This window comes from Apodemus sylvaticus, chromosome 4 (genome assembly GCF_947179515.1).
Source record: "Apodemus sylvaticus chromosome 4, mApoSyl1.1, whole genome shotgun sequence".
NCBI lineage: Eukaryota > Metazoa > Chordata > Mammalia > Rodentia > Muridae > Apodemus > Apodemus sylvaticus.
This window is the reverse complement of record NC_067475.1, coordinates 84,295,408-84,309,997: the sequence shown is the minus strand read 5'-3', so window position 1 is coordinate 84,309,997 and position 14,590 is coordinate 84,295,408. Positions and strand designations below refer to the sequence as shown.

Sequence of the window (14,590 nt, the reverse complement as noted above, 5' to 3'; positions counted from 1 at the left end):
ATTACAAGGGTGTGAGAAGGGATAGGCAAGTAACTACTTACAACCACAAAAATGGGAGGAATTATTTTCACAGCACATAACAATGTGGTGTGGCACTTGCTTCTCACTGCAGATAGGAGGCCGGCTGCTAGGTTAAACACAAAACAAAGCAAGAATAACCACAGAGCAACCCCGTGGGCCTGCCGCCTGAGGTTGAGAATAAACACAGTCTTACAGCTGAGCACAGACTTTTTAAATAGAGGCCAATCTACAGAAATTGTCATCTGCCCCACAAGTTCACAATTATGTCATTAAATCACAATCAGGGGTGTTAGGGGGAGTAATTAGGACTAAGTTGTGGAGTTGCTCACTCCTAAGAAAAACTTTATGGGAAGGAAAAAATCCCAAACATTCACTGTGGGTGAGTCTCATAAGGCTTTTGAAAACCAAGCATTTTGAGTCACGAGGCCTTTATTCCAGAAGAACTGACAGAGATATTGTCTTCTACTTTAATCAGAAGACTTTTAAAAAATCATCTTGCTCTTCAGTCTGATGTATTTATATGAAAATGAATATATCATTTACCCAAGGAGAGAACTGCTGAGTTTTGCTTCATTTTTTTCCTTAAGGAGTCAATTCCAAACATTGGTTTGAAATCATGCCAGGGCCTGCCTTTGGGTTGTTTGAGATCAATCCTGACACAGGAGAGGTGGTGACAACTGTCACGTTTGACCGGGAAGCTCAAGGAATCTTCAGGCTTAGAGGTAAGGGACTTGCCCAATCCCCTCCCCCTCCCCCCCCCACCCCCCCCACCCCTGCTGCTGTAGTGTAACCTCAAAGGATCCAGAAGGATTATTGGTGAGATTTAGCATTTCTTTTGTAAAGGTTTTTTTATTTAAAAATGTACATATATGTGTGTGCCTGCTTGTCTGGATGTGCACCATGTGTATACAGTCCCCAAGAAGGCCAGAAAAGGTTGTCTGATCCCCTTGAATTGGAGTTACACATGGGCTCTTAGCTTCCTAATGTGGGTGCTGGGTCCAGGCCTTTGAAAGAAGAGTGATTTCTCTTAACTACCGAGCCATTTCTCTACATTGATATTTAAGAGTTCTGTAGGACATCTTTAAATGAATGTGATCAACCCAAGACCACCCAGTTAGTTCATTCTCATGCTGGATAGCCAGAATAATGTCTTCAGTGAGTATTAACAGCCACACCCCATCCTCCTTTGTGTTCCACAACAGTACTTGTGCGAGACGGTGGTGTTCCTCCGTTGTCCAGCACTGCGGCCATCATCTGCACCATTGAAGATGAAAATGACCATGCCCCAGAGCTTATTACCCTCCATCATGACATTGAAATTCTAGAAAACCAAGATCCAGAGGTTGTGTACACTGTGTTGGCTTTTGATAGGGATGCCGGCAACAACGGTGCTGTCACCTTTCACATAGCTGGTGAGTATTGGATTGCTAGCATTCTCTCTGGGTACTGACCAGCCATGGAGATGGTCTGGTGAGTCTAATGTGTTGGTGTGTGTTGTGTTTTCCTACAAAATCCACACCCAGTGAGGACTGCTGCTCCCCACTCCTGGGCTTCTGCTTCTCACACAGCCACCCTGGACCCTCCAAGTTCTCTAAGGTCGTCATCTTGAAAGCTCTTCTGTGTTTGATTCTGTGCCAACACCAGGGCAAATACAGATTTTAGGTTGAGTTGATTATTGAAAGATTAAAATATCAAGGATACTGTCCCAGTTTTCACTAACAGTTTATTTAAAAAAATATAAAAGTATGTTGGAAATGTATCATAACTAATGGATTCTGTTTTTCTAGTTTATGAATGTGTGATTTCCTTCCTCCCTTCTTTCTTTCCTTTCTTTATTCCTCCCTCCCTCCCTCCCTTCTAAAAGTCTCATAATGTTACCCAGGTTGGTCTTGAAATCCTGTTCTCAAGGGTTCCTACCCAGCCTCTTGGTCTTCTGGGAGTATACCTTTTTGTTTTTACTTGAGAAGAGGGTGATAATAAAGGTGAGTATGGGAGAGCAAATCTTTATTTATGATCCTAGGTATCATAATTTGCTTCTCTGTTGCTGTGACTAACACCATGACTAAAAACAACTTGGGGAGGAAAGGGTTTATTTCATATTGTAGCTTATAGTACATCATGCACAGAAGTCAGAGCAGGAACTCAAGGCAGACACTGATTCAGAGACCATGGAGGAGTGCTGCTTACTGGCCTGCTCCTGGCAGCTCACATTCAGATCCTTGTCTTATATAACCCAGGACTCCTGCCTAGGGGTGGCACTGCCCACAGTGGGCCGGGCCCTCCCACATCAATCACTAATCAAGAAAATGTCCCCATAGACTTACATACAGGCTAATCTGGTGGATGCATTTTATCTATGAGGTTCCCTTTTCCAAGATGACCCTAGTTTTGTGTCAAGGTGACAAAAACATAATCAGTATACTAAATGGGTTCTCAGTCAAAACAGTTTCATCAGTAGGGCAAACAAGCTATGGATCTGGGACTTCCTCAAAGCTATTTGTTTGTAGACACTCCCTAGAAAGCTTTGAATTGTGTATTCCCTGACATGCTCAGACATTACTTTAGGAGTGACTGATCTAAACATTTTTTTTTCATTTAGTCTTTTGTAGCAATAACATGCTACTTGACATGATTAACTTGCAAGGGGAAAAGGTTACTTAGGGTCCATCTTCAGAGCTTTCAGTTCACAATTGGTTGGGCCATTGCTTTAGGCCTGTAGTGGAATATTATGGCAACTACATATGACCAACTAGACTAAACCTGCTTGCATTATAAGCCAGGGCACAGGAGTAGAAAATGAAGGCTTCCACAATCTGCTTCAAGGGCACATTCCCCCTGCCCTACGGACCCACCAGGCTGTGTCTTAAAGGTGCCATTGTGTAACTGCATCACCTTAGAGTCAAGTTCGTAATACATGTTGTATGTGGCCAATTCAAAGTCAAGTTTACCTATAACCATAAATGTACATATAAACCGTAACATTTACCTAAGCTAAGTCATGGTTATTTCCTTCCTGTGTCTTACTTTTCTGCCTTTGCACTCCTAGAATGTGCCTATTTCCTCTTGGTGTATTATTGCTCAATCCTTTCCTTCTTGCTTAAGTGTAGCTTACATACCTCCTAAAACTCCATGTTCTCATAAACTCTTACCTCGATTCCTCAGTCTTGCTCTTAAAACAGAAACCTGACTCCTGGCTCTGCCTAAATTCCTTCTAGTTCTCTTCTTCAGGTTCTGCAATGAACTATGGGTCATTTGAGGTTTGACCCTGCTTTCCTCCAAAAGCCATGCCTTCACTTGTGACAACACACTCCTTATATGCTACACGCACACTCCCAGGGAAGCCAGTTTTGTTTTAATTGCTCCAAGGCACTTACAGTCTGCTTTACACAGACTACTGTCTCTAAAATGTCTTGCTTCTTCCCATTTAAGGATGAACAGCTTAGGTGTTGTTTCCAATAGCATTTCTGAGGCCACGCTGACAGGCTATATATACAGAGTCCATTCACAGCCATCTGAATGTGAGTTTTCAGAGCATACCCTAATGTCTGTGTCCCAATCCACCCTTCCTGGATTGTAAGGCCTTGGGAGCATATTTGTAGCATATAATAAGAGCTCATACTTGGCACTTACTAAGGTCTTGAGTGTTGGATGAGCAAGTGATTGCTTTCTCAATCAAAGGTACACAATATGTCTATCCCCACATTGGATGCAGATTTTCCCCCCTGAGCACGCACACTAGCTATTGTGATCATTTTCTCTGAACACTTAGTTCCCATATGCTTTAAGTGCTTTCAAACTAATAAGGGCCCATACCATTGAGCTTGGTACTTTGATCCACTCACTCATTCAAGAATATGACCCATGAGTCTTTGAACCATTTTTAGATTCTGTAATCTACCCAGATGACTTTGAGACATTTTGTCTTTGTGTTCAATTATAACTTTCAATAGAGTTGGTACCATGGATGATAGTAAAGAACACATTTTTGAAAGATACAGAGATGAGTTAAAATATCTTGATGAGGTCATGGGAGAACTGGGCAGATGTGCAGCTGACTCCCACAAAAGTGTCAGGACTCACATGGGCAGTGGCAGGGATTGGAGAAGAGATGAACAGAGCAAAGCTATACAACTGAAATAAACTCAGTAGCAAGAAACATTATGGAAAATGATTACAACTCACCTGCTATAAGTGTTTTAAAAATAGATGTAGTTGTTTCACATGTTTATGTATGTATATGTACCTCTGCATGCAGTGCCTGTGGAGGCCAGAAGGGGGCATTGCATCATATGGAATGGGAGTTAAAGATGATTGTGGGCTCCCATGTAGGCACTAGGAGCAGTACTGGGGTCCTCTGGGAGAGCAGCAAGAGTTCTTAACCACTGAGCAATCTCTCCAGTGCCTCCACATGTTAATTTTTGATTGAGAACAAGCAACAACCAAACCAAACCAAACCAAACCAAATGGACATTGCATCCTGATTCTTATCCCTGACTCTTGTTTTATTTTCAATTTAATACATATCTTAATGTTAAGGGGAAAATATATCAATACAAATCAGTTTATATTCGATTGTTGCAATGTTCTCAGACACATATTGAGAAGTTACTGTGTTCCATTGTTCTCAGTACTTAAAGAAGAGCTAAAATATAATAACCAGGAAATAACCATTTTCAATGATTAAATTAATAAGTATATTATCTATCAAGGAGTGTCTTAGTCAGGGTTTCTATTCCTGCATAAACATCATGACCAAGAAGCAAGTTGGGGAGGAAAGGGTTTATTGAGCTTACACTTCCATGTTGCAGTTCATCACTAAAGGAAGTCAGGACTGGAACTCAAGCAAGTCAGGAAACAGGAGCTGATGCAGAAGCCATGTAGGGATGTTTCTTACTGGCTTGCTTCCCCTGGCTTGCTCAGCCTGCTCTCTTATAGAACCCAAGAGCACCAGCCCAAAGGTGGTACCACCCACAAGGGGCCCTCTTCCACTTGATCACGAATTGAGAAAATGCCCCACAGCTGGATCTCATGGAGGCACTTCCCCAACTAAAGCTATCTCTGGAACACACTCTCTGTGCTCTCAGAAAACACTTCCAAGAAGATTTCATCTCAGTGATGCTGATCTCTTCTTAATCACTGCTAATTTCTTAGCTCCAGCTAACCAACATCAATAGTCCCAGTAACACAAAGGTTTGCTTTAGTGGTTCTGGTATCTTGTTACTCACAGCTGATTCTTCAGCCCCAGCTAACCAAAACCACAGAATCTTCACAATCAAAACATGGCCACTGTAAGAGTCTTTAATCTTCCCTCTGAAATTTCACAAACCAGGCCTCCATCTTTTGCACTGTTCTTTTTTTTTTCTTGTAATATTTTTATTTTCTATATTCTTTGTTTACATTCCAAATGATTTCCCCTTTCCCGGATCCCCCCTCCCTATATGTTCCATAAACCTTCTTCTCTCCATCCCTTCTCCAATCACCTCCCTCCTTTTTCTCTGTCCTTATATTCCCTTCCAATGCTAGATCAATCCTTTCCAGGATCAGGACCCTCTCCATACTTCTTCATGGGTGTCATTTGTTATGCAATTTGTTTTGCACTGTTCTTAACATTGTCTTCCAAGCTCCTACAGAACTTTCCCAAGCTCTTAATAGTCTAATGGCTTTTCTAGCTCAAAGTTCCAAAGTCCTTCCACAGTCCTCCCCCAAACATGGTCAGGTTGTCACAGGAATACCCCACTACGCTGGTACCAGTTTGTCTTAGTCAGGGTTTCTATTCTTGCACAAACATCATGACCAAGAAGCAAGTTGTGGAGGAAAGGGTTTATTGAGCTTACACTTCCACATTGCAGTTCATCACTAAAGGAAGTCAGGACTGGAACTCAAGCAGGGTTGGAAGCAGGAGCTGATGCAGAGGCCACGGAGGGATGCTTCTTACTGGCTTGCTTCCCCTGGCTTGCTCAGCCTGCTCTCTTATAGAACCCAAGAACACCAGCCCAAAGGTGGAACCACCCACAAGGGGCCCTCCCCACTTGATCACTAATTGAGAAAATGCCCCACAGCTGGATCTCATGGAGGCACTTCCCCAACTGAAGCTCCTTTCTCTGTGATAAGTTCAGCCTGTGTCAAGTTGACACACAAAACTAGCCAGTACAAGGAGTTATTATTTTCCCATTTCTAATGATCTTCAACTGTTCCCTATGACAGAAGGAAACACCGGTGAGTACTTTGCAATTCATACAACCTCAGGAGAACTCTCAACAACTCGTGCTTTGGACCGGGAGCAGATCAGCAATTTTACCCTCACTATCCTGTGCTCGGACTCGGGGAATCCGCCTCGAAGCTCTGCAATGCAGCTGCATGTTAGAGTCTTGGATGACAACGACCACAGCCCTGCTTTTCCTGAGCTTCATTATCAGTCCTCCGTGAGAGAAGATGCTGAGGTGGGCACCGTGGTTCTGGTGCTGTCTGCTGTGGACAGAGATGAAGGCCTCAATGGGCAGGTGGAATATTTTCTAATGGAGGAGCCTTCCGGTACTTTCATGATTGATCATGTAACAGGGACCCTGAGAACTAGCCGTACCCTTGATCGAGAAGCCAGGCCTCAGCACACATTCCAGGCTGTGGCCAGAGACCGCAGCACTCAAGGCGCAAAAAGCAGCGTGATCGCCATACATGTATCTGTCACAGATGCTAATGACAATGATCCCGTTTGGGAAGAGAGCCCACTTGAGGCTTTCATTTCCCCCACACTGTCCCTAAACCAGACCATTGCTCATCTGAGAGCCAGTGACCCAGATGCAGGGCCCAATGGAACTGTTACTTTTAGTTTTGCGGAGAGCCAGTCGGTATTTTCCATTGATGAATATACAGGCGAAATTAAACTTCAGCAGAATCTGTCTTCAGAATATTTTCCTATTTGGGTGCGGTTAAAGGCCACAGATCGAGGGACCCCGGCAAGGGCAACGGTGGGCCTCTTGGTCGTCCACACGGAAGGAGAAGATGCGATGCTGTCCTTTAGCCACTATCTCTATACAGGATTCGTGACTGAAAACTGTGAGCCAGGTGAGTGTATCCTTAAGTTTCTTGTGTATTGTACAAATTAGGACGCAGTGCTTTAATACAGACGGCAGAAGATAGCCATTGCAGGTTGGACCTCGGAGTCCAACCAGTTCTTGATACTGGAAAGTTATAATCAATGAGATTGTATTGGTTCTCCAACACTACAGTGAAACACTTGAACCAACCAGCTTATTTAAACAAAAGCTTCTTTTGTTTAGTTACTCTGGAAGTTCTAAGTAAAGCTGAGTGGCCCTGCTGTGTTGGGTCTCTGGGAGGGCAATATCATGGTGGGAAGGGAGGGTGGGAATAGAGTCCACTTCCACATTCCCAGGACCTAACAGTGAGCCACAGGCCTGCCTCTTGAAGGGGCATCAATTCCCAGGAGTACCGTCACCCTGGGTTTTCACCAAGTTTTTAACATGGTAGAACCTTGGGAAACATGCATATCCAAAGTATAGGCATAGCAATATTGCCCTGGTCTGGAACAAAATGTCAGGGTAGTATATAACAAAAACAAAACCACTTCTAAAGCTGTGCCTTCTTTCTTAAGACTTGGCTTACAAACCTAAAGGATAAACATGTCAGAATCTTCATCCTTCTGATTCCATGTGTTATTAACTCCTTATAAGATTATCATTTTAGTTCTCTCTAATATCTGGAGTTAAATTTGATGATTTGTATGGTAAAAACAGCTATCCGTTAGATGGCACTTAATATCCTAACAATGCACTTATAAAAACATAAGCTTCAAAGAAAGCTAGTTAGCGCTTCTCACACGGCAGTGCGGGCACCTGGCGTCTGTGAGTAGCCAGGTGTAATGAGTGGTGGACAGGTCTGTCCTTGAAGAATACACTTGACATGGGAGGGTGAATACAGTGCCAGCTAAGAGGAGGACTAGCACCAGCAGATACAGCAGGAAAGGGGAAAGAAGAAATAGAGAAGGGCAGCTTGGAGAGCCGTTGAGTGTGATCAGAGCAAGTAACCACGCAGGGTGGGTCCTGGGTTCTCTGACAAGCACAGGCTCTGTGCATGAAACATTGATTGACATTTTTCAGCAGCCGTGTCTTTCCTGGAGCATGAGTTTAATACAGACTGCAGTGATATCCAACATAAGGAAAAGATTTCCCTTATTTATTGTTTTCTGTTCAGTTTTGTATTTCAGTAGGCTAGAAATATTGCAAGCTATCAATCAAATAAGTACTAGAATGACCTTAATGTTATTAAATGCCATTTTATAACTTCCGGAACTATTTTTGTTCTCTCCAAGTACACCTAAAATTTAAACCTTTGTATTCTTCAAATAGAGTATGTTAAAGAAGTTTGAATCCCATAGGTCTCTCAAACATATCAGTAAGAGATACCTGACATCTTGAGTGGATTATTTTGGGTATCATTGTAAATTCACATCACATTAAGCGGCTTTTATCATATTTCTTGACTGATTCATCTGCATGTATGTATGTGTACCAAATGTGTGCCTGACTAGTGACCACAGAAGCCAGAAAAGGGCATTTGATTCTGTAGAACTGGAGTTATAGGCACTTGTGAGCAGCCATATGGGTCCTGGGAATTGAACCTGAGTCCTCTCGAACAAGAGCTCTTATGTGCTGAGTGACTCTATAGCCATCCCCCAGATGTTTTTAATACATGTTAATGTATTAAATGTTGAATGTTCTTTTAAGAAAATTAAAGTAAAAAAAAGTTACAATGCATTCATTCATATTTAACATTTGTAGTTGTTGAAGACTCTAAAAGTCCTTACATTACACTGTATTCATCTGCTAACATTCTTGAGCACTTCACACCCATGTAATGGTTTCTTTTGTGTCACTATTAGAACATATCTGATATCAACAGCATGAAAAATAAACTTTAAATAATATATACAAAATAGCACATGGCTTGAGAGGCTTCAGCTTCTAATTGACTCCCTGAATTCTGGGTTCATGGAGAGAAAGAACATTGCCACAAAGGTTGTACCCCTCACAACAGACAAAGAAGAGAGAGTGAACTGAGAGAGGGAGGGAGGAATGTGGGGAAGGAGGGATGGAGAGAGGGATGGATGGATGGAGGGAAGGAGGGAAGAAGGCATGGATGGATGGAGAGAGAGAGAGAGAGAGAGAGAGAGCGAGCTAGTGTGCTTGCTTGCTGGCTGCCTGCCTACCTGCTTGCTTGCTTGCTGACTGGCCCCTTGCCTCTCCTCTGGTGTGCTGTCAGCTGGGCTAGGTTCTCTCTCCCCCTTGCTTCTCCATACATTGACTCTGTGGAAGTACTTCCACAGGCACAGCCAGATGTGTACTCTAATAATCAACTAGACACCTTTCAGTTCAGTCAAGCTAGTGGTCAGAATTCACCATAGCAACCTGATTTGCTAAGACTCCAGTTTCCATTTCACAAGGAAGCCTTTAGGAGATAAGATTCACGTTCCTCAGTGGAAGCAGATACCACAAGAAAAGCTCTGCAAATGAGCAGGAGAACCAGACTGGAGGCCCATACTGTTCCTGTCTCTCAACCAGGCCCTAGGGCTGCCTCCTCTGCCACCTATCCCCCCCACCAGTTTTCATACTGGATTAGATGGGATCTGACCATTTTAAACACTTTTTTATTTCTCAATTTAGTTGGCTTTATTATTTATTGTTTTACTTTCATTTCATTAATTTTAGTGTACACAATAATGACTATTACTGAGACACTTCATGACTCTGCCATTGCACCTTGATGATAAATGCTTCCCACTAAGCAACCCTGTTTCCCCTTCCCACTCTCTCTCCTCTCTCACTAGACTCCTTCCTACCCCCAAATGGTTGCCCTCATGCCTTCTGCTTTCAGGTAACATACACATGTACTCAACATACACACACACATGAGTGTGTATGTGTGTGTGTGTGTGTGTGCACACGCGCGCGCGCGCAAGCCTAAATTCCCTGTTTCAGAGGAGACAGGGGGCAACTTTATTTCCCCTTGACCCTCTGTTGCTCCTCATGCACACTCTCTCTCCCTTTAGGCTTTTCTCCCTCTCTGTAACTCTCCCCCCTACATGGTGTTTCATATCTGCATAACTATCATGTATGAATGGATGCCACTTCTATATGGATTTCATGTATCAGAGGATACATCCTGCTCATTCTTCTGACTCTGGCCTATTTTTCTAAAGACAGACAACCCACGTTCCTTCTGCCTTCCTGCAAGTGGCAGAGTTTTACCCTTCTTCATAGCTGAGTAAAGCCCCCAATACATATACAGTCTGACTTTGCTTTTACACACCCATCTGTTAATGAGTCTCTAAGCTACTTCCACAGCTTGGCTGTCGTGAGTAGTGAACACAAATGTGCAAGCATCTCCCCAGTACCCTGACTTGCTTTCCTATGACACCATGTTGGTGTGGCTTCTTTGTGGGTGATCTAAGTGTGTCAGGTGGGTGTCTGGCGGGAGGGCCAGCTGAACTGGGAGTAGTATCTTGTCCTATGACCTCCTTCTGTACAAGTGTCTGACATCTGTCAGAATGGTCTTCACTTCAGCAGCCTCCTTTCTTTGTGCATAAGGGGCTGCTCTTGCCACACTTAGTTTTGTAGTCTGTGGACTAGGTAGGTTTTCCAATTCTACAGAGTGTCCCCAGATTGTCCATCCTGGGGTAGCTAATATTTAAGTTGAGGGGTGTCTCCTAAGTATGCTGGGATCTGTACAGGCAGGCTTGTCTCCCATACCTTCAAAATCCAGTACACATTGATCATGCTTAATGGATGTAGTTCTGGATGGTAAGTACTCCTCTCGACTATACAGTTGTAAACAGTGGGTAGAGGCTCCTGGAGTTGATCTACCCATTGACTCCAGGCCCAAGCTTATCAAACGCCCAGGTTAGTCTGAGGTAGTGAGGGCGTCTCCTACTGAGGGCTGGACCACCTTCCCCGAACACTTCTTGTGCTCACTGCCCCTTTTTGTTTGCCCATATGTGACCCTCCCATTCTCCATGACTCTTCAAAGCCATCTCTCATGAGGATCTAACCTGTGGTTGCTTCTTGTTCTTAGGTTTCTGGGATAGCTCAGTGTAGACAATAAGACTTCTCTCAAATGGCCCCTGGCCACAACTCCTGGGAGCCAAGTAGACTGACCCAACAGAATTCCTCTCTTGCCAGAGACTTTTCTAGAACCCTTGCCTGGATTTGAGACTTCCAATAGTTGTACTCCCACCTGTGAATAACACTGCTGGTCTCATCACCTGGCCACGTTCACCAAGCTTCTGCTTGCCCTCACCATGCAGAGGGGCAGTGCGACCAGAGAGCCCTGAGTGCTTACATCTTTCCCCAGATCTTTATACCTCTGGTTTCTTTATACCTCTCTGCTATCCTGTAATTCTCTTTATGATTTTCAAATTCTCGTCCCTCTTTCTTTTTTTGGAATAGAGCCCATATTTTCCCTACCCCTGCTCTTCACGTGACACAGAGACAGCTTCTAAAGTGATGTCTTACCAACAAGCTCCAAGTCTCTTCAAAAGTTAAGAAGAAACCATTTAGTTAATCACAATGATTAAATCCACTAAATGGTGAAACAGCTTCTCCCTGCGTCTGTTTCCCTTTTACTGATGTGGAGATCCTGAGGAGGACGAATCAGCAACTGCTGTCCTCACTGTGGGCTCTTCAGAACTTCATGCATTTCTATGAATTGCCCTGGGGTGGAAAATTGACATTATGAATTATTTTGATACCCTGGCTAAAAGTTGAGCACTCAGACTTTGGAAAACTTGAACTAATATTAAAACATGATGACACATGGTGGCAATCTGACTAGTAAAATACATTTAATATTATAAAATAAATAACCCACTTAGATCTTGATATTTTGGAGAAGAAAACCGCCTCCCAGCACTTTGGCAGGCGAGCCAGTGAGCTGCTGGTCTCCGTTGCTGGGCAGTGTGGACATGTGACACACATTATTGAGCCTGCCGTGTCTCCACTGCTCATGACGAGCGAGTGAGCGAGCCCTCTTTCCATAAAGCAGAAGCCATAATGACTTCCTCACAAGGAGGCTGCAAGGATTAAATTAAGCTGTAGGAGGGTACCAGTCATCACTTGGGCTGTTATTGTGGCTATTTCCCTTCCGTCTGAAATCTCAACACGAAGTTTATAAAGTTAGCGGGGTTTAAGTTCTAACTAGAGCAAGGAGTTACTACATAATGACTGTGTGATCATTGTGACGCGTTTGCAGCTTTTAAAGCGCTGCCATCTGGTTGTTTTCTGAACAAACTAGATAAGAATTGTACTTTCCAAGGAAAATAAATTACCCCATAAACAAGAGGAGGCGGTTCCATGTCACTGGGGACTTTGGAATGGTTACGACAACCGAGGAACAAATATTTCTCTCATTCCTATTTCATTACTTGGGGACCAATCTTGCATTTGAGACGGATTTCACAGGAACGAGGGACGTCTAGGTAGCCATTTTCAACAAAGAACTCCTTACTTCATCTGTGACTTAGAGAACTCTGTAGAAGACAGATACCTTAGGCAAAGTTAGGTTTTCTCAGAAGGAACATACCTCAAGACAGGTTTCGTGTCTGGGAATTCATGCCAGCCACACTCAGGTCTCAGTCACGGAAGCTCAAGAACTTGCCTACCTTAATTTGCTATTATTTTCTTCCCTTTAAAATCATTTCTCTTTGTTTTTACATGTACACTGTGTATCCCATTTATACCTATCTCTCCCTTCTCTGTCCATTTTACTCATGACCCTCCCAGTTTTACGTCTTTTTAAATTTTAATTTCTGTTATCATCATGGTTATTTTAGTCGACCAAGCCCAATCAGTGTTGCCTATATATGACTGGGTATGAGGCTGTCTACGGGGTCACAGCCACTGTGACAAGTGACAAGTGACTTCCCACCCCCAGGACCATGAGCTGCTAATAGCTCCTCAGTTAGGGATGGAGTCTAAGAAGCCCTCCCTCGTCCACCCTGGGATTATTTTTTATTTTTATTTTATGACTAGGAGTGTTTTGCCTGCATGTGTGTAAACTTCGTGTATACAGTATGTGCCCATGGAGGCCAGAAGAAGGTGACAGATCCCCTGGAACTATAGTTACTGACAGTTTTAAGCTGTCATGTGTGTACTAGCAATTAAACTCTGGTCCTTTGCACGAGCAGCAAGTGTTCTCAATCACAGGACCATCTTCAGACCTACATGGAAGACTTTTTAACTGGCTTGATGATATAAAGGGAAACCTCATCTCATTTTATTAACCTAACATGGGGTTTCTTCTCCACCAGGGTGAAACACACACACACACACACACACACACACACACACACCATGGTGCCAATTTTTAAATATGAAGAATGATTGCTGTGTGGATTGAAATAGCCATATTGAGATGACAGGGGTTCTCTCTGTAGCCCTGGCTGGAACTCACTCTGTAGACCAGGCTAGCCTTGAACTTACAGAGATGCCACCGTCTCTGCCTCCTAAGTGCTGGGATTAAAAGTGATGCCACCACCACCTGGGGACTTAGTGATTTTTAAGACCCAGACTTTTTAACCAGGCTGCACTTGCAGACACTTAGGGAGTCTGAAAAAAAAATTATTAATGCATCTTCCCTGTACCCAGTTCAGTGAGTATTTTGAAGGTAGACCAAGCCAACAGTGTTAATCGATGGAGGCTCCTATATGATTCCAGGGGGAAGCCAGGGGTCAGAAGAGGGAGATGAAGATTTAAAGTAACAGCCCATTTATCTGACTTCTGCTCCAAAAGAGCGGGTGACTGCTTATCCACCTGCCCTTTGCCTGTTTCTCAGATACCATCTTCTGAGGTGTGATTCCCAGGTCCCCGCATCTCCACCTCCTTTGTAGATGCATTGTTTCTCCAAGGACTGGCATAAACCAGTCCTTATTATCCTGAGTAAAATCATCTCATCTTGCGGTGGTTGGTTTTTATTATTATTATTATTATTATTATTATTATTATTATTATTACTAATCCAGTCATTTTATTAGTATAGGTCTACTCAAAATTTCTATTTCTTTATGATTCAGTCTTCATATGTTGTAGGTTATGAGAAATATGTGTTCTTTCTAGGAAATGTAATATGTTGGCACCATTGTTCATAGCTGTTTTAACTGCCTCTATGGTAGTAATAATGTCTCCTCTTTTGTGTCTGACTTTTGTTGAATACTTTGTCTCTTTGTTCGGTTAGTCTAGCTATGGTTTTTCAATTTAGTTGGCCTTTTTAAAGAGAAGTAAAAATTTTACTTTCAATGATTTTCCAATCGTTTCAATGATTTTCTATTTAGTTTATTACTGCTCTGATCTTTACTATCTCTTTCCTTCTTCTAAGTTTGGCCTCACTGTCTTCTCTTCCTTCCTTGTGACATAACAAGGAGACCTGAGATTTCTGTTTCTAAAGTAGGTGTTCTCCATCAGTCACTGCTTACAGCCATTTGTGCTGCACCAAAACTTTTATTGTGTGGTCTTCTTTTCATCTCAAAATATTCTCTTTCTAATTTCTTTTTCTTTCTTTCTTG

General features: G+C 42.9%; 1 protein-coding gene across 1 annotated transcript in view; it reads left to right on the top strand.

Annotated features, from left to right (window-relative positions):
* The window catches only part of Dchs2 (dachsous cadherin-related 2), a 222,381-nt gene that overhangs the window by 170,499 nt on the left and 37,292 nt on the right, over window positions 1-14,590 (top strand). The window contains exons 11-13 of the mRNA XM_052180297.1: window positions 609-743; window positions 1,224-1,433; window positions 6,226-7,083. Coding sequence (XP_052036257.1) covers window positions 609-743; window positions 1,224-1,433; window positions 6,226-7,083 — 1,203 coding nt within the window. The remainder of the gene's footprint in view (window positions 1-608; window positions 744-1,223; window positions 1,434-6,225; window positions 7,084-14,590) is intronic.